The sequence below is a fragment of the Drosophila novamexicana genome, unplaced genomic scaffold (genome assembly GCF_003285875.2).
Source record: "Drosophila novamexicana strain 15010-1031.04,08,12 unplaced genomic scaffold, DnovRS2.1 tig00001222-arrow-arrow-pilon, whole genome shotgun sequence".
Lineage (NCBI taxonomy): Eukaryota > Metazoa > Arthropoda > Insecta > Diptera > Drosophilidae > Drosophila > Drosophila novamexicana.
Window position 1 is genome coordinate 986,747 of NW_020824845.1, and position 26,528 is coordinate 1,013,274.

The following is a 26,528-nucleotide window of genomic DNA, read 5'->3' on the forward strand; positions in this document are numbered from 1 at the left end:
TAACAACACCAAGTGATGCTCGCTCTAAAAATTGTTTGTATAAATGCCCTTACAGCCACACATACATAAATATAACAGATTCAAAAGCAAAGTAGTCACTCTCGTTAAACCCAAATAAATATTGAAGGATTCTATTTTGAAGAAAACTTAACTTATTTGGAAAGTTTAACCGATTTATAATTGATTTTGTCTTAATGAACGAAAATTTCATTTGTTTATTTTGATTGGTTTCACTCCAGAGAGAATAGCGCGTTGACTGCAAGAGGACAATCACAGCGATCGCATGGGAAGGACCGGACTGTCTCCGAAATGATTCAACATCTGCAGCTCATCCGAAGTAGATTGATTAACCAGGTAACAAATTAGCAAATATTTTTTGGCGTTGTCCAGACCACCCATTTCTCATCCATGTGTGTATTTTCCAAAATGTTATCCATGACTTTTTAACAACGGATGCAAATCGTGTTTTAAACGAATTCGATTCCAAAAAAAAAACCCAAAAAATATGGGTTTAAGCAAAAATAGTTTTTTTTTATATGTAAATCCTTATATATAAAACTGTTTATGCTGACTGACTGATTGGTGATCAACGCACAGCCCAAACCGTAAGAGCTAGGAAGCTGAAAAGGCCGGGCTATACCCGCTAGTATTATATATAAGACAAGTAATTTGTTCGAAGGGATAAAATGTTTGTATACATGTGTGTGTGTGGGCGTGTGTGTGTTAGTGTGTGCATGCATGTATGTATGCATTTATGTATGTATGCATGCATGTTTGTTTTCTAATACCAAACGCAGACCAAGCCTATTTTTCGCTGTGCTGCAAATTAAAAAAAAACGAACTTCTACCAAGTGCTCTACTCCTCGATTCTCAAGGATTCAAGTAGGCCTTGCTGAAATTTAACAAGGCAGGAAACGTTGGCCTCAGTGGAGGAGGCGGTTGAGCAGGAGGCAGTGGCGCAGGTGGAGGTGGAGGGGGTAAGTAGATGTAAGTAGATATGTAAGTAGATGTATGTATGTATGCATGCATGCATGCATGCATATACTGTACAAGCAGGGGTCCCCATTTCCACCAAGGAGGGATGAATTTCCAAAAGCTGTAAGTCAAACATCAGATGAATTTTTACAAAGAAGTTTGAAAATGTTTTTGAAGCCGATCGGTAAACCAAAAACTTTCATACAATAGTTTTTCACTAATTAAAAAAATAAAAATACTTTCCCCGGTAGGGCTCGAACTCGCGACAGACCGCACCACTTGCTATGCCTCTACTCAGCAGCCACACCAAAAATAAAGTACTTATGATAAAGCAAGTAAAAGGTTCTAGTCGGGAGCTCCCGACTAGGGGATACGCTGAACCCTCTTCTTCCAACATCAAATGCATATATATATTCTATTTTATAAGCTACAGACGGACGGATGGACAGACAGACGGACAGACAGACAGACGGACATGGCTAGATCGACTCGGCTATTGATGCAAATGTGTTCCCAATTGTATAAGCGGACGTGGCGCATTAGGACATTTGGGATAAGCCAAAATCCTTTGGCTTCGACTGGCTTTCACATTTCATCTTTCAATTCTGGGTGGACTCAATGATGTACGTGTGTATGCATTAACATATATGTGCATATGTACAAATGTATGAATGTTTATGAATGCCTTTTCTTCTTTGCTTTTATTACATATTTCATTTTGCTGTTTTCTATTCATTACATTCATTTTGCATTTCCCAGCTTTTGTACTAACACAAAGTTGTATTATTCTGTTTTTCTTTATTTTCCGCTTTTCTCCATTGTGTACGTGTGTGTGTGAATGTGTGGTCTCTGTGAGCATTCTATTCCATTCTGCTCCTCAGAATCCTCTTTCAGTTTTTTTTGTGCCATGCTTAAATTTTCTTTTGAATCGCTTTTGTGCTATGCTATGGCATTCAAGCTTTGAACAATAAGCTTTTCTTTCCGTTTTCACGTTTTCCTCATTCTTTTATTCGCCCTGTCCATCGCTCTGCCGACAACTGACGACTGGAGCAATTATTCCTCTTTCTTTTCTGCTCCCCCTTGTAGCTTAAAAGCTTTAGATTCTACAGGGTGCCTACCTCAGATAAGTTATGGATTCATGTATCTGCACCTGTAAAATTAGATCCCCTGTAAACTTACAATTATTTAAATTCAACATTTTAATATGGTTGACCCGAATTGAATATTGAAAGTATCTACCATTACAGCAATTGTTGGGAATTTATTTGCAACCGTGCAAAAATAAGGAACAGTTTTGTTTAATGGAATGGGGTTGTTAATTTACTGTAAAATAGTATGCTATGGAAAACAGGCCATTATGAGGAATATTTATTCGAGCCTCTAACGAGTATTCATAGCGCTCCCACCAAGATAAAAGTTACGTTTCATTGAGTCTTAGCTCGTTGTAATCCTTCGTATTGTCGTTGAGGTATTCAACCCACTCTCTAAGAACGAAAATTTGAATGAGGCAGCAGATCCATGGATGATGAGTGCGCAACATCAGCGCGTTGCGAGAATGCAGAGCAAAGGCTAATCGGCTTGAAATCACACTAATGTGATGTTTATCTAGCAGATTTGCTGTACAGAATGGCCCAAGCATGATGGGCCAAAGATTATCGAATGTAAGTGTAACAAAATCTGCATTGCCACCTCCCAGAGCGGTTTAGTTATGGACCGTTTGGCCTACGTGCTAGGGGTTGTTTCCTTAGCGCACAGTAAAAAGACAACCGGGTCGTTGTCGTTGCCGCAAATTGATAGCGCCCGTAAGATAAAATCGGAATACCAAGTACACCAAAGTTCCTCATTAAAAACACATTAACACATTTGGTACTGGACCCATGTCGACAACTTCGACCCATTATCTTTGAAACCGGTTTTGGCCACCCATCACATATTTTACGTTGAATTTGCCTTTTGTCAAGGTGTAGCACTCAATATTAGAAGTAAACTTGACATCTTATGCCTATAAGAATTTTAACAAGTAAGAGGTTCTAGTCAGGAGCTCCCGACTAGGGGATACCCAAGACCCTCTTCTTCCAACATTAAATGCATATATATATTCTATTTTAGAAGCTATATTTCAAGTTTGGTGACTCTAGCTCTTATTATTTACCAAAATTGCCCAAAACACAGGATATTGATATCGATTTTTATCGATTGCTTGGAAACGGAGTAAGTAATCGATTATCGGAAACAAACTCTATCTGCGCAGGCACTAGGAGCACCTACATCTAAAATTTCAAGTTTCTAGCTCTTATAGGTTCTTAGATCCTTGAGTTCATACATATGGACGGACGGACGGACGGACAGACATACGGACAGACGGACATGGCTAGATTGATGCTGATCAAGAATATATATACTTTATGGAGTCGGAGATGCTTCCTTCTGCCTGTTACATACATTTGGATTTTGCACAAATAAAAAGATTGAGTATATAAAAAGATTGAGTATCATATATGATAGTGGCAGACATCAGATATTATCCATACACCGTTAATATAGTACTCTTGTGTTCTTTATAAATTTTTATAATGTATTAGGATCACAGTAAAGCTTGTTATTATACGTGCCAGAGCCGGCCGAAACGGTTCACTTTATCATATAGCTTTATATCTTATCATTATTTAGGACCTCACTATGCTCCTACCTATCAACATCGGAATGCTATTCCATATAATAGATCTATACGATGAACCCTCAAAAATTGGGTGCATTGATATCTTTTCCTTTTTTACAATGTATGATGTATCTTTACACCATATTCAATTAGTAAGTTCGCTATTCAGCTGCTGGCTTCCGTTATATAAATTTGAATGTTTTAATTTGTACAATTGTTGCATGTACCCAATTGGCTGTATTGTTTTTGTGGGTTACAAATGCGTTTGAATACGTAGATACGTAATAATATGTGTATATATAGATACACACACACACACACATATATATATATATATCCATATCTATATACGCACATACACTCATTTGCAATCCAGCAAGTCTGGCATATACACTCTCTTAAATACCATGTGCTGCACCATACTTACCTATGTATTTGCATGTAACTTACCAACAAATAACAGCAATGTCGGCAAGTTCGTGAGTAATGCACTGGTATGGGTGTCTGAAAGCATTTTCATAGGTCTGCCAATAGAAAACAAATAAAATTTTCCGTCTCACTCAAATGTGCCTTGTTGTTTTCTTCCTTGTGTGCGTGTATGTGTGTGTGTGTAGAGTAATCACAAATACACAAAGTAATAAAAGCTCTGTATGAATGTAGGTAAGAGCCTTACATGCCATAATGTGTATATCCACATAATACAGTGTTGTCTCTCATGTAGCATGAGGGAAGATATTAACCCGTGCATACATAAAACTCAACATATTAACATTTTCTCTAAAAGCTCCGCCATTAGCAACATCTAACGAGAAAGAAAGGCTATCTTCGGCACGCCGAAGATCTAATACCCTTGCAAACCCAACCTTTTCATAATGCTTATAGGGCTTTGCCCGTATCTAAGAAGCATAGGGAAAATAGGTAATGCCGAGTTTGGTCAAGATATCTTGATAAACAAAATGTTTTTTCATACAAAAACTTTATTTTCGACCGATCGTTCCTATGGCAGCTATATGATATAGTGGTCCGATCTTAATAGGATTTTGCATATATATGAGGACTTTAGTAAAACTAATAATTGCTTAGTTTGGTCAAGATATATTGATAAACAAAATGTTTTTTCATACAAAAACTTAATTTTCGACCGAACGTACCTATGGCAGCTATATGATATAGTGGTCCAATCTTAATAGGATTTTGCATATATATGAGAAGTAAAGTAAAACTCATAAATTCCGAGTTTGGTCAAGATATCTTGATAAACAAAATGTTTTTTCATACAAAAACTTTATTTTCGACCGATCGTTTCTATGGCAGCTATATGATATAGTGGTCCGATCTTAATAGGATTTTGCAAATATATGAGGACCTTAGTAAAACTAATAAATGCCGAGTTTGGTCAAGATATCTTGATAAACAATATGTTTTTTCATACAAAAACTTAATTTTCGACCGATCGTTCCTATGGCCGCTATATGACATAGTGGTCCGATCCAGCTGGTTTTCACATGTGTGCTGCGTGCAAAAGAAAGACGGACTTTCATTTCATTAAGGTAGCTTTAAAACTGAGAGACTAGTTCGCATAGAAACAGACAGACGGACATGGCTCTATCGACTCGGCTGTTGATGCTGATCAAGAATATATATACTTTATGGGGTCGGAGATGTCTCCTTCTATGCGTTACACATTTCACGACAAAATTATAATACCCTCTGCAAGGGTATTAAAACAAGTATGAGGTTCTAGTCGGGAGCTCCCGACTAGGGGATACCCTGAACCCTCTTATTCCAGCACCGAATAAATTAAAAACAAGTAAGAGGTTCTAGTCGGGAACTCCCGACTAGGGGATACCCTGAACCCTCTTCTTCCAACATCAAATGCATATATATATTCTATTTTAGAAGCTATATGTCAAGTTTGGTGACTCTAGCTCTTAATATTTACCAAAATTGCCCAAAAAACAGGATATCGATATCGATTTTTATCGATTGCTTGGAAACGGAGTAAGTTATCGATTATCGGAAACAAACTCGATCTGCGCGGGAATTAGGAGCACCTACATCCAAAATTTCAGTCTCTAGCTCTTATAGGTTCTGAGATCCTTGCGTTCATACATACGGACGGACGGACAGACAGACGGACATGGCTAGTTCGACTACAATATACCATTTTTAATGGGTTCAGGGTATAAAAAAAGTTCCCTTGGCAGGGTTCGAACTCAAACTGACCGCATTACTTGCTGTCGACTCTACTCAACAGCCACACCAGTAAAAAAAAAAAAAAAAATACTTTCCCCGGTAGGGCTCGAAGTCGCGACAGACCGCACCATGCTGTTAGAATGCGAAGCAGACGTGCATGAATGTGTGTGTGTACATGTACACAGAAATTCTTAATGCTGCTTCCCATCCAATTGCGCAATTGCATATAACTTTGTGTTTTTCTTAACCGATCTTTATGAAATTTTCTACAGTATTTCTTATTGTACCAAAGAATATTTGTGTATTCTGAAAAAGTCAATTGCATTTAAATTGTGGCTTAAATTGGTTGGCAATAAAAGTTGGGTTATTAACTTGATTTATAGCTCTGTGGTGGTAGCGGGGAGGTGGCGATAGGTATCAGACCTGTGATCTTCTCGATCTCGGGAGCTACAAAAACAAGAGATTTTAAATAGGTATTTATTCTCATAAAAATAAACTTTCGTCCAAGAAACCTTTGACCCTCACAGTTTCCATAAACACGTACTTATTTATTATTTACGTAGTGATTTCAAAAACTAGTTTTAGGCTGATCAGGCAAAACTTTAAACACCGCCCTTCTAACCGTTCATCATTTATCATCCAAGAAAATCGTGAAAAACGTCTCAATTTAATTTTCTGAAAATTTTAAACAAAAATGTCTACAATTAACTTTTTAAGCGATTTTTTCACACAAAGTAACTACCATGAAAATTCCATCCTCCTAGGTCATACGGTATGGGCTGGGCGTTCATCACTAATCAGTCAGTCAATTAGTCAGTCAGTCAGTCAGGACAAATAGTTTTATATAGTACTAGCGGCTATAGCCCGTCCTTGCCCGTGGCACATATGTTATAAAATCACTTTTCTCAAAAAGCTTTAGAAAGGATTTTGAAACTAATCGGACGGTAAACAAAGTACTTTCATACAAACGTTTTCCGCCAATTTACCACTGTTGCGAGTGGAATTTTGCAAATCGCTAAAACACGTATTCATTATATCCTTCTGTAGAGCTTTGAAATAAGTTTAATGCAAATCGGACACGACTTAAAATTCACCAAAAAAATCTTTAAAATGCACTTTCCACCGAAGGAGTTTAGATTTTGCGAAAAATTTGAAACACGTATCAAATGATTTTTTATGTAGCTCCTTGTAAATGAATTTGAGCGAGAAACGAGACCCACTAAATTTTTGACTCCCATTTCCACCAAGGTGGAATGGATTTTTCGAAAAGTGTGAAACACTCCTCAAATGAATTTGAACAAAGAAATTTAAAATTGAGTTTAAGGCCGATCGGATGGTAAACAAAAAAGGTTCATAGAAACGTTTTTCGCGATTTTTCTATATTAGCGGGTGAAATTTCCCGAAACCCCGCCTTAACGTGCACCTTCATCACATAAGGTGACTACAGTAAACATTTCAGCTTCCTAGCTCTTACGGTTTGGTCTGTGCGTTGATCACCAATCAGTCAGTCAGGACAAACAGTTTTATATATAGTGATATAGAGTCATAATTACAAAAAATATGTAAAAACATTTAAAAACTCTTCAAAATAGGTTAATTTAAGACGGTTATCGGCCATGCGGCCCCAAGTGCCCAATTACTCGACTTTTCATCCGTTCGTATGTGCGCACTAAATCTGAACTATATATACAATCATATACACACACACACCCCTTAAAAAAACACACACACACACATAGTGCTCCGGCAAAATACTTATTGTCCATGTGCAATTGCACATCACACCGGAAATGCATTAAAAAATTTGCCCGCAAATATTCTAATATTAATCAAATTATGCTAACCTTGCCTTGGCCTGCGTTGCTGCGCCGGGCCACCGCCTCAACATGACAACGTAGAGACGTTGGCATGACAACGGGATCGGGAGCTACTGCATTGGAATCGGTATCGGGATCGCAGCTCGCTGCAAGCACGAGAATTCTATTTTTGAATGCGAAATTTATGAATGAAAACAGAATTTGAAGTAAAAGCGAATGGTACTGAGGATGACGGCGGCATTGGCTTGGTGTTGCAGTTGGCAAGAGTGGAGTTGCGGTCGGAATCCGGGAAACTTTATCGGGCCAACGTGTTAATGTTTGTTTTAATCCAATTTTGTCACAAGAGCTCCGAAAGAATTTTCAGGTATCGAATGATACGTTAATATAGAGTAATAAGAACGAGCTATCGATTGAATATATCAAGCACATCAAAATTGGAATGCAATTTATCTCACATCCACACCAACATGAAGTATACATACATTCATGGCAGCTACGAATCTCATCATAAATATAGACGAACCATATATGTATGTATGGGCATTCATAGATACATAGACCCGAAACTATTTTGTAGATGTGTGTGTGTGCATAGCGAATATGCTGTAGGATTTACAAATGTGTGTGTATTTACAAAATTTATGATCTGTCCACTTGGCTGTTGTGAGCCTATTCATGGTTCTAAATGTAGGCGGTGACTCCGTAGCTAGTCAAAGTACAACGTTCAACATCTATCATCAAAATTGACCGTATGGTACATATTTTATACGTTCGACAACAGGAAAAATGTTCACTACATTCATAAATGTCATAAAGTTCATACATTTTTATTTTAATGTTCATTGTCTATTACTGCTAGTCGAACGAATAGACTTTTTCTGATTTCGGGTGGGGGTGGCTCCGGCCAGGTTTGATTATGATCGACCTCGGATTTTTACTTAATTTGTTTACAGATAATACCTACATACTTCTAAATACTTCAGTCAAGAAATCCAAAAAATTTAAGATGCACATGCACATGTATGTGCACATACATATGTTACATATATAAGTATACGTCGGGTTGTTGCGGAAATTATGAATATTTTTGTGGAAGGCCTAGGGGACAATACTCTGAATTTGGTGAAACGATAATATATATTTATTATAAAATTAGAAACTGTCAGAAGCCTTTTAAATTCAAATAAAGAGAAGACAAAAATACATTTGAAACAGCAGCTGTAGCAGTGAGCCGCAATAAAGACGAACAGGCAAACTCTACGATTTATTTCTAGACAATAAAGTTTTTAAGACTAGTCGGGAATGCCGAACTTAAATACCCTAGCGGAAATGTTCCCTTTTGATTGCAAAGTAGATTCTATGTTGATCATAAGACAAAGCATATTAGAATAAACTTTTATATTTTAGTGTACATTTCCATTAGTTACCTGTGCTGAGTTATACATTTTTCATTAACTAAACAAGATCTGTCAACGCATTATTATTAACCTGTCGCGCTTCAGCATCCAGTCATCCTCATCCGCATTTGATTCCGTTGTTTGGGCATGAGTCACACGACTCGCACGAGCCAACGGTAGAATTACAGTGCCTACCGACACCTAAGCAACGACAGAGACCACTTTCCTTCTGTCAACCATATACAACACTTTTGTAGCTTGGAGCGTACAGCTGCGGCAGCCATTTGATTTTAATAATGAGGTGAGAAATGTTTTTATATTGCCTGAATCAGAGCCGATTCTTAATGGCTGAGCACAGTCCTCCATTCAAATGTAGCTTCCCATTCACCCGTTCTACGCGCCGTTCTTTATCGCCTTTTGGTCAAAGAAATGGTGGCAGTTGGCCCTGAGCGGATCGGGTCAGATCAGAGCAGTAACCTATTTTTAGAAACAGCGCACTCCAAAAAAACTCAAAACAAAACAAAAAAAATAAACAAATGAAAATTAAAAGCTATGTGGAAAGAGAGAAGATTAAGTGTGTTCATGTCCCAAGAGGCATATTACTTATAAGTGCAGCACACCGACGGCATCTAAAAATGGTTGATTAGCGAACAATCAGTTTTGGCTGAAAGAAACATATTAATCGATGTAATAAGATGCTCAAGGCTTTATTGTCTTGAACCCATTTATGTATTTACGTACATGTTCAAATTGCTTAAACCTATTCGTAGAACGTGTATAGTATAAATCCATATAAATCCAGTAGCCTGGATTTATGTAACGTTCTTCACTGTAACGTAATAATATCCCATAGCCGCACCCACACCCACCCATTCGCATTAAGTGGAGTACTGCATCTACTCAAGCTCAAGTACTTCCCTTTTTCCACAGTCATAAGGGAACGTGCGTTACCCGAATGAACTGTAGCAATAATTGTAGATTTACGTGTAACTATATAAGCATGCCAATAGATGAGCAGGTTCGGCGAGCTGATGGAGTGCTAACACGTTCCATGCGAACGACCTACATAATTGCAAATATTAACGAATGGTTTTTAAAGTCCTGGATAATTACTCGATTGGCAGAAACTCGTACTGTGTATATGTCTATACATATACATTTATATATATTATATGTAGCAAAATAATGCGACAACAGGCAAAGTTTTGATGACTTCGACGCCGCTGGTGCCGCAAGGATTAGGGCGTGCGTTTGACGCATGTGGACAGTGTCAGTGGAAATAGCTGGTTAATTAGCAATTCACGTCACCAACCACGCTCCATGCAAAGCCACTTCCTGAAAGGGCTGAGAAGAGCAAGCTTAGGACCCAACCTCAGGCATTGCTTTAATTGCCAGTAGTTTTGAAAGGCCAATGCCGTTGAATAATGAGGCTGGGGAGGGTCAGAACGGAGGCGGAGGCGGAGGCGAAATCGATGTACATTGCGTAGCTAATGACTCCTAAAATGGTAAACAAATCTGTGGTAAATTGAGTCACTCGTGTATTTGTACTAAGTATTGCTAGCAACCACAAACAGGTCGAGCATACACTTCCCTATCACTTGCACCGCTCCAAATCCCATCAACTGTACCCCGTACAGTAAATCTAAATGCAGTACTTCTTTCATATGGTCTATACATAAACCGAATAGTTCCGATACAATATAAATACGATATAAATTGGATAAATACTCTTTTGTGACAAAGATCAAATGTGCCATGAGTTATTATTTTCTTTATTATACGAAAACTGCATACCAAGGTTCATGCAACAATTCTTAAAACAAACAAGTAAGAGGTTCTAGTCGGGAGCCCCCGACTAGGGGATACCCTGAACCGTCTTCTTCCAACATCAAATGCATATATATATTCTATTTTAGAAGCTATATGTCAAGTTTTTGGTGACTCTAGCTCTTATTATTTACCAAAATTGCCCAAAAAACAGGATATCGATATAGATTTTAATCGATTGCTTGGAAACGGAGTAAGTAATCGATTATCGGAAACAAACTCGATCTGCGCGGGAGCTAGGAGCATCTACATCTAAAATTTCAAGCTCTTATAGGTTCTGAGATCCTTGCGTTCATACATACGGACAGACGGACAGACAGACGGACATGGCTAGATCGACTCGGCTATTGATGCTGATCAAGAATATATATACTTTATGGGGTCGGAAATGCTTCCTGTTACAACATTTGGATTTTGCACAAATACAATATACCCTTGTACCCATTTTTAATGGGTTCAGGGTATAAAAATAATAAAGCTGTCTATATCTGTCAAGAATTCGCATAGCCTCAGATCCAATGTAACATAGAGTAGAGATGTGCGTGGTGCGTTTGTGGACTTATGGAGTGGTTGCCATTAAAGGATGGTAACGAAATGTTTACACGATGCTTTGCGCTAGGTAGTAAAGGGCGAAGGGGCGTAGCACTGGATATTGCCTATATAACATACATTCATGCATGTGCTGTTCAGAAGATGCGATGCCGATGCTTTTATTGTTGTCGAACGGCTGTCCCACTGCCTGTTAGTTTGTCTAAGTTTTTGATGGTAGGGAGGAGGGTGATAGTTTATTTTTGTTCCTTGTCTTTGTTCTAGAAATTCGGATATTTGGTCAAAAATGTCTGATTTCTTATAAATTATTTCTTGGGGAAATCATAAATGTTATATTTAGACATGAACAATATTTATAGTGACATTATTCTGACAGCCTCATGCGCATGAAAATCAAATTTGAAATCGACATAAGGCTTGCATAGGAGGGGGATGAAAAGTATATTAGAATTGAATACAGAAATGTGTTGGTGCCTGGCAACGCACTCAGCGTCTCCCTCGTTTGTGTACCGCAGTTGACAGATTACAATTTTAATACGTGGATTACATGGAGCTAACTCTCGGATTCAGAGTGAAACAGAAACAATTGCCATCCAATTGATTTTCACATTTCGCCGCATTATCGTTATAATTTGGCCCTGGGAAGTTTTCCAATTTAGCACCTGCTCGTCACGTTTTTAAAAACAGCCAAATCTCCTTCAATTTTATAAAGGCCTCAGCCTGCATTGGTCCGCTATGTGGAGGTCCTTTCAACAGAATATCAATTTTGCTGAGCGGAAAAACTTTTCGCTTTGGCTGTTTTCCCCACAGCGGCACATAACATAATTGGCCTCGTTCCACAAGCACTACACTGTCCGATATAAGAATTATTGGACATTTATTGTTGTTGTAACGGATGAAGATTGATGATGTCAATTGATGATCGTTATTATTCGGTTTTATGGGAAAAAATCAGTATTTACTTGGGGAGAGTTGCCAGTATGCCATATACCGCCTGTAAATTTACCGATCCATTGACTTGTCCATGGACGAGCACATGGAATTATGTTATATTTTTGGGGCTGTAAGCATCATTTGTGTCCCCATTGTTTGATGGCACAAAGCTGATGACTGAAAACAGCTTTCCTTTGGATACTACTCTGGCAACAAAGCACGACAATGAGCTTCTAATTTGAATGCTATTTTATCCTTTGTTATACTAGATTTAATCATCTCCTCCTGGGCTGGGCTGGGCTGGGCTCGTTTCCCATCATTAGAGTCACCATTGTTTTCGCATATGAATGGGAAGCTCAAGTTCGTTCACCATTCTTTGACATTGAATGTTTTGTGTGTGTGTATGTGTGTGTGTATGTGTTTGGTGTGGGTGTCCTGTGCCCCAGGGGAGGGACAAATTTCGTTATCTCCATGACTAATATGTGATCGAAAGCGAGTGATGGCCTATGACGAGGGGCGGGCGAATTTATGTTCAGCTGTAATGGTCTTTGTTTTCATATCCCCACTTTTCTCGGCTTCTGCTGCAGTTACAGCTTAAAGAAACACAGTCAACAAACACAATCATATTTTTGTACAATTCATATTTTCAATTCAAATTTCAATTTCCCCATTATGAACGGGAACTTCCTGGCCGGGAATAGGGCTTCACCCCACTCCGCCCAGACTCTGCTTAAGCAACAGTCACGAACCGACATGTGGAAGCGTCGTGCGTATCCCGTCAACGTCAGCGTCAGTGCGAACGTGAAATAACTTGTAATTGAATTGACGCGGACGCAGGATGCACAATGCAGTGCTCCTGGGGGAGGAGTTGAGAAAAACCAAGCAAAGAAAGAAAAACAATTACGTGGAGCACACTAGGCGGTCCGGGACGGAGGCTAAAACATACTCATTGGATTGACAGTGTTGCCCATTGGCAACAGTTCACCTTAGCTTCATATAGATTACATACATATATGTACAAACATACACACATTGGATATTATCGCGACTTTTGCCCGTTACCTTTGCACTTGACATTGGCCGCGCAACGGGTGGGCTCAGGCCAAAGCCCAGTCAATGGGCTTTTTGGAGTGAGTATTATAATTAGAATAAAGCAATCGTCGAGTGGATCAATGTTCACGTCGTACACATTCTTGTGTTTCACCCCTTACATAGAAAGGTTTTGGGTTTTCTTAATACCCAACGTCACCATTGCTGACACGTGCGGCATGGATGCAATATTTTCGGAATTCAATTAGAGGTGGAGTTGCGCCTCAATTCTGTTCAAGATCAGTGCAACATCGAAAATAAAAGCTACGACATCGATATCCGTATAACTAAGAATCAGCGAGTATTATATAAGTTAGAAGTTGGCCGGATGAGACTATGGTTTAATATGTATACAAAAACATAATAATTGCTCGCATATGAAGATTTTATACAAATTGGACTCAATTCGGTTGTTTAGCAAGAAGATTCCTTCTGCCTAATACAATTACACAACTTCATTATATAATTACAGGGTATAATTAGTCTAGGGAAGTTCAGTAAAAAATACAAGCAAGGGAAATTATTGTACCATTCGGAAAAAGAAACTTAAGTTCCCAATAAAATGAGTATCATCACAGTAATGTAAACACCCACCCGCCCACAATAAAAAATTATTTTGTATTGTCCTGTATTCAAAGGTAGATTTATACGAAACAACAAACAAAAAGACCAACAAGTAAAAAATAAAAAAGCTGAAACAAAAAAGCTGAATAAAAGTACAGCAGCAATGCAAAAACGAGCAGTTTATTATAATAATTGAGTTGAACTCATTTGAATTTCACGCCACTTTGAGTCTGAATGAAAATCTGAATAATCAGTTTTACATTACATTTTATTATTTCATTAGAATTAAATATTTTTATTTACTAGGGCTTTTTGATGCAAGGTATAAAAGCAGAGACACACCATGGCGGATTTATTTTCAAGCAAAGACTTGCATTAAAAATTAAAATCTTTTAAATGGACAAAAACGAAAATTCGAGTACAACAATGGAAATGCAAAGTATATACACACTTACATTTACAAGAAAGGATATAATTTCGTCATGAAATGTCTATAAGGGGTCGGATAGGCCTCTTTCTGCTTGTTAGATACATTCAGGGTATGAATATCAAATCGATTTAAATGATATCTTAACCTTAATATTTTTGAATATGATTTGATGCTCCTAATATCTTAACAAAAATCTAAAAAAAAATCGTATTACAACATCATGTAATTCCCATGGGGCTAGAACATTTTATAGTATATTGGTGCATGACTTCGAGAGTATTTTATCTTCGTTCTTTTTATAATAAGTAAACATGAATTCACATCAAAGATGTCACACGAGGAGAGAATAGGATTCTACATTTTCACTATTGCATACATTTGCACAAATTTATTGAACATTTGTTTACCTGTATATTTTCACAAGGTACAGTGTACAATAACCTCAATATATATACAAATTAATTAATTAAAGAACTCGAACATTAACCATTTCTGAATAAGAAAATAGGGCATCCATTACGGAACAATTTCATCTAGCCTAGTATTTGCTAACATACTATTAGATAACAGAAAATAATTGAAATTTTAATTTTCTGTGGGAGATATGGAAATCAGCAGAAGCAGATTTTACGTTTTTCTCTGCGTTTCAATCGAGGTATCTTTTTGACGGATCTTGGATATTTTTTTTAAAGCATGAATGTAATTGATTTTTTAATAATGTGGACATAAAAGGCATTAGAAGGTACGCAAAGTACAAGGGCAAATCCACAGGGCACAGTCACAGTCACAGCCACTGCCAGGGCAATAGAAGTAACAACAAAGTAACAATACCGTATTGTTCCACATTATTGATGAATACTTGCTGTGAAAGCAACGCGAAAGAAAAACTTTTTGACAGCGTCATAGTAAGCACAGCGACCCGCCGTAGTGCCCACCTCCATCACCTCCATCGCACGTCCTACTTCCCCAACTGTGTCCACGTACACCCAGCCCAATTGTTCCACCCACTTCCCACCGCCTGTCGCGACCCACTCGTGTAAGTCAATGAAGCGATGACACAGCGTGTCATCGGTGTAATTTGCAGCCACAGTCAAAGCCACAGGCTGAGCCGCAGCCACCTTTCAACGGATTTGCTCCTGCTTCCTCGGGGATTGTTGTAATATTAACGGTTTTCTTTGCCGCTTTAGGCGACAGCGCTATGACAGTGACAGTGGCATTAGATGCGGCCAATTGGGAATCGTCAACAAAAACTAAAGTCGCTGCTTCTTAAGCCGTCGATGTGACTGTAGATGCGGATGCGTTTGTTAGGGCGCTGGTAGCTTTGACTGTTGTCTTGTTATCTACCTCCACATCCTTATCGAATTTTACTTAGGTAGCAGTCGCAGCCGGCCGACCAGGCGTGCCAATGAATTTTAATAGCATTCGCAGCCAATTTTTGGCGGTTGCCAATTTCACGATGCTGACAACTTGATAACGATCCGCCCTTACCTCAACGCCACTTCTAAGCACACCCTTATCAAAAGACAAAAATATGAGTATTATCCGAGTTTCAGAATATAGTACTTAAGAACCTATGTGAATAAAATAGAGCCATGGTATAGAATAGCATAAAGCTATAAGGAATTCCTAATTGATATTGCCCGGTTTCGTCTGGGTCAAATACCGAATTTTTTAATTACCCCTATATAAACTATACACAACAAATCGTATAGTAAACACAGGAGTTGTAGGAAACAATCTTTTTAAAGTGGGAGTTGTGTACAGGGTATAGCCTGATCGGGAACCTTCGAGTTCGTCGCATTTGCTTGTTTAATAATAATAACAAGGATAATAACAATAAAAACAGAAATTGCAGCCAAGCGCAACCCGACACTTAGGTCCTAAAAAAGACGACCGCGACAACTCCTTCGTAATTTTGCAACCCCCGCGTGGCATGATTCACGGCTTGAGGATGTCAAAAGGACGAATATGTGTGAGCAGAATGAACGGCATTTGCAATGGATACCTTTTCATATATGACATATAGGACGGGTTTGAGGTATCGGGCGTTGTGTGAAATGTCCTCTTATATACATGTACATATATTTAAATACTCGTACAATGTGTACATTTATACATAAAATGCTCACTGGATAAAGTTCACGATTTTAAAACGAGTCAGAAATAAGTATGTTCTTGATCCGAGACATGGAGACGTGAAATTTGGAACGTAGTTCTTTCACTTTTTTATAATTCTTCCAGTTTCCACAAGACGCAGAGTTGAAGTTCATATAATTATCTATAATTTAATGTTCAAAAAATATTTCGTTTGAAGCAGAAGGAAGATAGCAAGTCAGGGGTATTTTAGTAGTCGAGCACTCCCGAGGCTGTTTATTTCCGTGTCTACATAACGGCAATTTCTCTTGGATACACTTAAGAATATATGCAAGGTTTATCTTCGTCTATTGTGCAAATGTGCTAGCGGGAAGCAATGGGGAGCATTTGCGCTTCAGCCGCAACCTCCTACTCCAGTCGCTTGGTGGCAGTCGTCAATGAATATAAAATGAGTGTCTTCAGTGCCATCGGCGTCATATTCAACATCAGCATGCGCATCTGTGGATTTACTGCGGTTCTTTATCAATTTGCCAGCCGCTTGGCCCGAAACCAACAAACAAAGCACTGCCGCGACAAAGGCCATGGATACTCTCTCCTTTTGGTACAAGAATCCCTACCATGCCAAGAATCCACTTCTCTCAGTCTGAATGTCCACTTCAAATCTTGTTATTGTGTTGCATTTCGTGGCGTTAATGAGGTGCTTGCTCTGTGGTAATTGTGTACACACTGTACACGTTAGGTTTGAGATGTCTTCTTCTGGTTATGTATACATATACAAAATGGTTATCCAAATGGGGTATCATAGCTTGGTGCAAATGCACCAGGCAAAATGTGGCTTCTACAACCCAATAGAGTATATATCATATTGATCAACTGTTTGGAGATGCTTCCATCTGCGTCTTAGAACACATTTGCATAAAAGCATTCCACCCTTTTCACACTGACACAACTGGTTCAGGGAACAAAAAGTTCTTAAACTGCACACGTAAATACACACACATGTGGGTGGCAGTTTTTGTTGCTCACATTAATTTTTATACCTTTTACCCACTAAAAAGAAGTATAGAAGTGGTTTTGTGCAAATGAATGTATGTAAAGTTTATTTGAGGCTCAACCCAATCTCCTTTTGATTCTCATATCGTTTAGGATATAAGGACCTACGCTCTAAATATTCTCTATCGATATAGTGGAAATTGTTTTGGGCTTTAGCTAGGGTAAAGCTAGGCCGTAGCATCCATTTCTTTTCAAGTTCCATATTAGCAAATTATAAATGTATTAATAATTGAAGGTTGGAATAAAAGCCTCATGCATATGAGAGTTGGTCTCTCCGGATTGCGCGTAATTTCAGTTAACCTTGGTTGAGCGGACCGGCTACTTAAACACCGCCCTACCCAAAGGACCACCACATAGCGCATAAATCCATGAACATAGACAATAATTGGCAGCTGGCGCTAAAATGGAATGCCGACGGGATCGTTGTTTTTGTCGCGTGGAGACACTTAATCAATTATGAAAATTAAAAATGCTTCTTTGAAGTTTGCATCCCTGCACCGATCGGGGATCTTTAGAGCAACTCCACCCAAAACCTTCACAGCCTCACAACAAAATGAATCGAATCGGAATATACAAATGAAGTACGGTTTAATAATGAAAACAAACAAACAAATAATATGACTGTATGTCTGAGCGATAGAAGAGGTGATACCGGGGCTTTTGATGGCGCTTGCCAATGTAAACGAAGAGGAATAAATAAGCAAAGACTATACACAGCCAAAATACCTACTACAACAACACACAAAAGAACAGAACGAAGGCAAACAAAATAAAATAACGAAATAAAACAATCAGGAAATTGTCCTTTGATCTTTTCGTCATGAAGCCCACTCCCCGTTTTCGACTCCCAGGACAAACCCAACGCCAACACAAACACAATCCAACCATGTCAGCGTAATTTTCAACATGCATAGCTGTTGCTGCCGCTGCCGCTGTTTTTGAGGCCATAACCGAAATTAACAAGTTAAACAAATAAAACGAAATAAAATCACATCAAACTCATCTATGTAATTTGTGATTCGTTCGGAAAGATAAACACGCGTATAATCAATATACTAAACAAGACAAATAATGCGGCGGAGTACATTTCTGCCCTTAAATACCCCTTAGCTACAACATGGCCCAATGCAAATTAAGCCGTTCTCTTTTCCACTCTACTAGTGACCCTATAGAACACACAACATGGTTAGATTTAACCGTGTTGTAGAAATAACAGATAAAGATGTTTATATGGATAAAAATTTTATCTACATATTTAAAGCTCTTTATTCTGACTGACGAACTGACACTCTGATGCTGTATTCCTTACTGAAGTTATGACTATAGTGTTCGCAGCTGTTGAAAATTGGTAATTAACGATTTTATGATACTTTTATGCTTAACATTCGATCGGGTTGAAACCCAAAAATGCCGAAGTCGCTGGGCCGAACCAAAAACACGAGCGCATTATTTATTTTAACTAATTATTTTAATGATTTTTTTTACACAGTCAACGAATATCCTGTCTACGAATTTCACAAATTATCGAAGAGATTTCAAGATATCGGCAGATTTCAGATATCCTTCCATCCGATCGGTCGAAAATTGAGTTGTATAAAAAACTATTCTTTTTATTACCATAAGGTTTTAATTCTTTGGAGCTGAGCTGCCCACTCACAAGTTTTTATATCTACACCATTTTTATACCCTGAACCCATCAAAAATGGGCATTAGGGTATATTGTATTTGTGCAAAATACAAATATATGTAACAGGCAGAAGGAAGCATCTCCGGCCGCATAAAGTATATATATTCTTGATCAGCACCAATAGCCGAGTCGATCTAGCCATGTCCGTCTGTCTGTCTGTCCGTCTGTCCGTATGTATGAACGCAAGGATCTCAGAACCTATAAGAGCTAGGGCTGAAATTTTAGATGTAGATGCTCCTAGTTCCCGCGCAGATCGAGTTTGTTTCCGATAATCGATAACTTACTCCGTTTCCAAGCAATCGATAAAAATCGATATCGATATCCTGTTTTTTGGGCAATTTTGGTAAAAATAAGAGCCAGAGTCACCAAACTTACCATATAGCTTCTAAAATAGAATATATATATGCATTTGATGTTGGAAGAAGAGGGTTCAGGGTATCCCCTAGTCGGGAGCTCCCGACTAGAACCTATTTTTTGACATGTACGGATCGGTTCAGGTCTCAGTTCGGCTGATTTTAGTGCAGTAGGTTTGGTTTAGGGCTCGGTTCATGGTAAAAAAACAAATTGGGATTCCGCGTTTGAACCAGTTCTACCTTAAAACCGGTTTACAGCCTTTCTGACAATACATTGAATTACATTAATTTGTGTGCATCTACTTTGTTATATTTTTCAACACGGTATTTCATTCTGTAGTTATGTATGTACACATTGAAATGTATTAACATAAGTGAATAAATATATATACTTTATTTGACATTTACCTGTATAAAAGTAGGTTTGCACATTCGTATAATAGGTACGCAGGTAGGTGCACACGTACAACATGTACACAAATACTACATATGTTATTTTTATGCATCAATATGAACATACACGCATACTTGTAGCCTATTGTATACGTAGGTGTGTTATAGACTGCTTGTGTGGCGACGGCACAGCTATCAGGAATGAAGAAGTCTAATTTGAAGTATGTTTTACATGCAGACCTGGTGTACAGTATTTATATTATTGGTATGTGAACATGTATTTAAGTACATACATATGTATGCACATATGTATGTAGATAGGATTCACTTTTACGGCTGATATAATAACAAATCTTTGTTTATTTACATGCCTATACATACATATGGAAATATATCTACAATTATGCATGTATGCAGATAAGCAGGAATGTATGTTTCTGTCCTTCGCTCGCCGTCAGCCAACCGAAACGCAATGCGGGTACAATGGAAAATAATTGACGAGACAATTGGCTGGGACAAACCAGGCATTACCCACCGCTGTTGGCGTATCTATCTAGGGTTGCCTCTGCCGATGCACGATGCACGATAAGGGGAGGAGCTTCAGGTTCAGTTTCAGCTTCGGATTGCTAGTATTGTATTAAACAATACTCTTTGTGCGTTGACGTTCGCAATCGCGTTGCCTTCGCATTCTATTGATTTTCGAACTGGGTGGCAACAACGGCGGTGTTGTTGAATATCTCGTCAGCAACTTTTATAAAAATATGCACATACATATGTATATGCATATATATATATATATATATATATATATTTATCTCGCTTGAATATGTATAGAACACTCATATATGTATGTATGTATGCATCTATGTAGAGCATGACTATGCATGTATGTATTTGACACGGAAAGATGCGCCACCAACCATATAAACCCAGAAAACTAAGGAAAGAGCGAACTCTTGTAATTCGTGCGACAATGTGTGCGCAATGAAATCGCGTACCAACAATTGAATGCACGCCCATCAGCGATGAGAGAAATTCAGGTTGAGAGTTTCTGCGCACCGGTTTTCACTCTCTTTCTCTCTGCGCATCAGGTCAATCTATTATTTTATTTGCGAGCGTTTCATACATGTATTTCACGCACACTTTCCGACCGTTTGTGCATATTGAGAATGAGTAAATTAAATTCAACAAATAGTGTTTGCTCTTAAAGACTGTGATGTCACAGTCGTCGTACTCTCCTGCTTCAACTCCAATAACAGACATGCGCAATAACAGACAGCAAGACAATTCCAGTGTTTTATCAGAGCAACAAGAATTTTCATGGCGTCAGCATCAGTTCTCTGCGATGTGTCGGTGTAAACAGTAAATGCTAACACGAATGCGAGTGCGAGTGCGAGTACTAAGCGCCGCTAACGAATCCCGCGCCCTGTGGAAACGGGAAGGTAACAGTAACAACAGCAAAAGTTGAGGGACAAACGTAAAACGTTTTGGCTCTGTCTTTGTCTTTTGGGGTTGCCTTGCGCACGAACAGCTTGGACCTAAATGGAGGCGCGGCCCGCTTCGCCTCGCATGGACGTTTCATTGTGTTAAAAAAGACAAAAGCGCTAGAAGCAGCAGCGCAAAAAATCGAAGCGAAACTTGACGTTTCAGCCAATCACGCGTGCTCTAGACTCGCGAAGACCAAGACGTATTCAGCAGGAAGACAAAAACAATTGACATCTCCGGTTATTTCCAAGTGCGCACCTTCACATATACATATGTATGTACGTATAAAACGGTATCCGTCGGCGCATCCCGGGATTCATTGTTATAAGTAGATTCCATTCGTATAAATCCAGCTGCTGTCAAGTGTTGCCGGAACGGTCCTCTAATCGATGGAAAAAAACTCAAATAAAGAAACGTTTTTTAAAAAAAGTGCTTGAAATATATGACTAATATTACAAATATCTTCTAAGAGAGATTATAAAAGTATTTGTCCTAAATGAAATGACCGACTTAACTGTGACGAACGCATCCCATACCGTTAGACCAACGAAGGTGAAATATTGACTGATGATGATGAAAACGAGGCTTTGGAAAATTCCATATGCAAATGGGGGACACGGTGGTCAAAGCTTAAATTAAAACATATAAAGCAACGCTGCCATATATTTCTTAAATTAATGCTAAGCGCGCTTATGCCCAAAATGTTTACCTCGACTAGGATAATCATGATTTTAAACTCTGTGCCCATTGAAAACGCGTTAAAAATGTTAAAATTATTAAAGAATGCCTGTATCAGCGACACCTGAAAGCCGATCGAGTATGTATGTCAATCAGTTTGACTGTCCGTCCATCTGTCTATATGAGTGCTTGGTATCAAAGACTATGATTTAAAAAAAAAATTTTTTTTTGTATGTACGCTGATTTATGTTTAGTATATGGAAAACTTATTTATTTCGGTACAATTTGCAATTAAATTGGAAAATTCACATTATGTAGGTGAACTTAAAAGTGCTTTTTTTGGTTGGTGATTTGATCAACAATCGTACAAAAAGTTATTTATCTTAGAACAATTTCCAATAAAGGAATATTATATGGTGAAGTTCGAATAGCTACATACATAAAACTTGGAAAGACGCTTCTATTTAGAATGCAGAATGAGCACTTAAAGTTGTTTTGTAAAATTGAATGTCAAATGGAGAAAATGCTTCCCTATGTAAAATGGGTATAATGTTTTTGTGCAAATGTAAATATATGTAACAGGCAAAACGAAGCATCTCCGACCCCATAAAATGTATATATTATTGATTAGCAACAATCGCAATTGCGATTGTTTTCTGTGCTGTTATTTTAATTCTTTTTTTCTCAATAATACTTAATTATTGGTGTGGCTGTTGAGTAGAGTCGTCAGCAAGTAATGCGGTCTGTTGCGAGTTCGAACCCTGCAAAGGGAACTTTTCTTAATTTATCTTTATTGCTTCAAACAAGAGCGCTGCGCAAACTGCTTTTGGGGTTGGAGTAAGAGGTTTCAGGGTATTCCCTAGTCGGGAGCCCCCGACTAGAACCTCTTGTATTTACATCTAAATATATAAAATGTGGCTTATATGCACATGGGTTGAGATCTTCAGATCTGTTGTTACTTACTTTCAGTTCTGATAACCGATTACCGATTACCGATTGTCTTCTTTCATTGTAGGCACAGTTTGAAAGCATGACTGACATTGAGGCAAATATTCAACAGCAGCAGCAACAGCTCCAAAATGTTCAACGAATGCACCAGGAGAGCTGCCTGCAAGAGCTGCACCAGCAGCTAAGTGCTCAATTCACGGCGGCGCACCATCAGCATCAACAGATTGTTCCCACAGTGCCAAGTAATCTAGTACCATTTCTACCATTCCTGCGTCCTCCCGTGCCCACCGCCGCTCAGCAGCTGGCGCACATAATGCCCGGCCATGTGGCGCCGCAGTCGCACTACAGTCAAAGTGACAACCACAATAGCCATGTTCACCCACACGCCCACAAGCTGGCAATGCAACCGATGTGGCCAACAGCGGCGGTTGCAGCAGTCCACATTCAAGCGGCTCTGGCTGCGGCCGCAGTGGCTGCCACCAACAACAATAATAACAATAATAATAACAACAATAATAATAATAATAATAATAATAATAATAATAATAATTATAATAATAGTAATAGTAATAATAGTAATAATAGTAATAATAATAACAATAATAATAATTATAATAGTAATAATAATAGTAATAACGGTAACAATATTACCAATAGCAGCAATAGTAACAACAACTCCATGTTGGCCCAAACCCAAGCTGCCCGAAAATACTCGAAAGCTGAAGCGACAGATGCCTCGATGGAGGCTCATAAGATAGGAACCGAATGTGGTATTGAGGGTGGAGTGTCAAGATCAGAATCGCCCATCCACAGATCCAATAGTGCAGCCGTGCTCATGTACAGCCATAACACGCCTCCTGACTCTCCCCAGGGGCGATCTGGGGTGCCAGCAGTTAGCGTAACCCACGGCACAGACGACGGTTTAATCTCAATAAATTACCCATCTTCGCCGACGGAGCGTCAAAATGTGGCCAACAAGTCTGAAGTCTTAAGCTCTGAAATGGATGCGCCACTTAACCTTTCTAAGCCCAAGGGCTCACCTGGCTCGTCCCCGATCAGCTCTTGCTTAAGGGATCAACGGGAGCGCCTGACCCCCGTTGTGCCAAGTCCGCCGCTGAACTGGCAGCAGATGAGTCAAACGGTCCCAGTCGCCTCCCATCAGCATCAACCCTCAGCGTTGTTCTCTGATGTCGAGGGCAGCTACTTGCAATCCCGCGTAAGTACAAACCGTCAATTAACGACAGAGTCTCTTAATCGTGCGAATACTTGGTCCGCCTATTTAAAATTTCCCCAAAATGTGCACGGGGAAAAAGTAAGAGCGCATCAGTCGAGATCTTAAAGTTTTGAGAAAATATATATATAATGTATCTATACAAAAATAATTTTACGGGCACCTTGACAACAGCACACTTACATGCTTAGTGTTTTGGTTAGCTACTGCTATATAAAAACAATATTATTCAAATTCAAATAAAGTTCTCTTAATGTACTTTTAGGGCCGAATGTGGAATGCAGCCAGTGGATGCGTGAGTGAGCCGAATCCACAGTTGTCCACCGGTGGAGCGAGGGGCGGCTCTGCTCGAGTGGCCCGCAGTAGTCGCGATTCTGTAAACAGCTGCGGCACCAGCTCAGAAAGATCAGCTGTATTGGATCCGGAATGCCATGCGCATGCCCAGTTGGGCTCACAGCCACAACGGCATGGCCATGGACACAGCAAGCCGCATATTAAAAGACCCATGAACGCTTTCATGGTGTGGGCCAAAGATGAGCGCAGGAAAATATTAAAGGCGTGTCCAGACATGCACAACTCAAATATATCGAAGATTTTGGGTGCCCGCTGGAAGGCGATGTCAAACGCGGACAAGCAGCCCTACTACGAGGAGCAGTCGCGCCTTTCGAAACTGCACATGGAACAGCATCCCGACTATCGCTATCGTCCGCGTCCAAAACGCACTTGCATAGTGGATGGAAAAAAAATGCGCATATCAGAGTACAAAGTCCTGATGCGAAATCGACGTGCGGAAATGCGACAGCTGTGGTGTCGCGGAGGCAGTGGTCCAGGTCCAGCGGGCGCGAGCGCTGAGTGCCAAACTAGTCACGGGTCGGAGGGTACCATTCAAGCAGCGGCAGCCGCTGCTGCTGCCGTATATCATTTGCAGGAGATGAGCCAAGCCGTTGTCGGGACGCATGCGGACGATTGCGAGACGCCACCTCCGGCTCTAATACTTGATGGGCCCGTCGCTAGCAGTAACTACTACTATCCACCGGAGAGCCTGTCGCCATCGGGCTTTTCCTCTGAGGACATAGAAATGTCATCGCTGCGTGATGTCGACGACTAAGAATCGGCATTGGTGATCCTATGAGGAGCCTCAAGCCCCAAAATATAAAATAAAAAACAGTGAAGAAAAGCATGGCACGCCCTTACCTGCATATAAACATACATATAATAATATATTCACTATAGAGGCCTGGCAAATTGCACCTTTACAATGATGTAAAGCACAGGGGAAAAGGTCTATGGCCCTGGCCTTGATACGGATGAAAATAAGACAAGAACGCAACTCTCTTCAACTTTGATTTAAGTTTTTGCTTGTAAATATACAACGACTTAGGCTAAAATCTGTGTATAGTCCTTTAAGTTTCAGTTCAAGTGCCATTACTTACACAAACACACATACGCATACACCATACATTTAATTTGGATAGAATGTTTCGTAGTCGACGAGAATGGTTCGCTGGATTCTGTTCACGAGGAAGCTCCAATTTTTGTGCCATTTATGCACCAATGCCATAGCAAAATATTAATTTACTAGTAGGTAGTTAGTAACTTGGGATGATAAGTTAATCCCGTATCGGTACATCCATATTAACATATTTATATTCTTATATCATAGGCACGGATTCATCAAGTTCGTCTCCATATCGATCATATTCAATGAAAAGGTATAACTATAATACACAAACACACATATATGGTAGTTACCTATACATACTATATGGGAAAAGGTATGTACATACATAAATATACATACATAAAAATGTATGATTGTAGTTTTAGTTGTGTGCTATTTAGCCCAATCCCTTTGGGCGCACAATCAAAATCACTCTCATCATGTTATACGATAAGTATATACGAGTTTAGCCAACATCTCTTAAATAGTAACTTGAGTTCATGATCTAATTAGTCAGATAACGATCGCTCTCTTATATTTCTGGGCGGATATGATAACGCTTATGCTAGCTCTAAATCAACTAAGTTATTAGGCAGATTACTTACCAGACAATTTAATTTGTTTAGGATTATAGATATAGGTATATCGTACAAGTGTGCATAGTATCTAGCGGTGAAATTATGACAGCCGATTTATTTGATTGTATACATCCATACATACACATATGCA

General features: G+C 39.1%; 1 protein-coding gene across 1 annotated transcript in view; it reads left to right on the forward strand.

The window, feature by feature from the left end:
* The window catches only part of LOC115766803 (transcription factor Sox-6), a 44,929-nt gene extending 18,401 nt beyond the window's left edge, over window positions 1–26,528 (forward strand). The window contains exons 4-7 of the mRNA XM_030710828.1: window positions 240–354; window positions 23,195–23,644; window positions 23,741–24,343; window positions 24,624–26,528. Of these exons, the coding sequence (XP_030566688.1) occupies window positions 240–354; window positions 23,195–23,644; window positions 23,741–24,343; window positions 24,624–25,466 (2,011 nt within the window). The 3' untranslated portion in view covers window positions 25,467–26,528. The remainder of the gene's footprint in view (window positions 1–239; window positions 355–23,194; window positions 23,645–23,740; window positions 24,344–24,623) is intronic.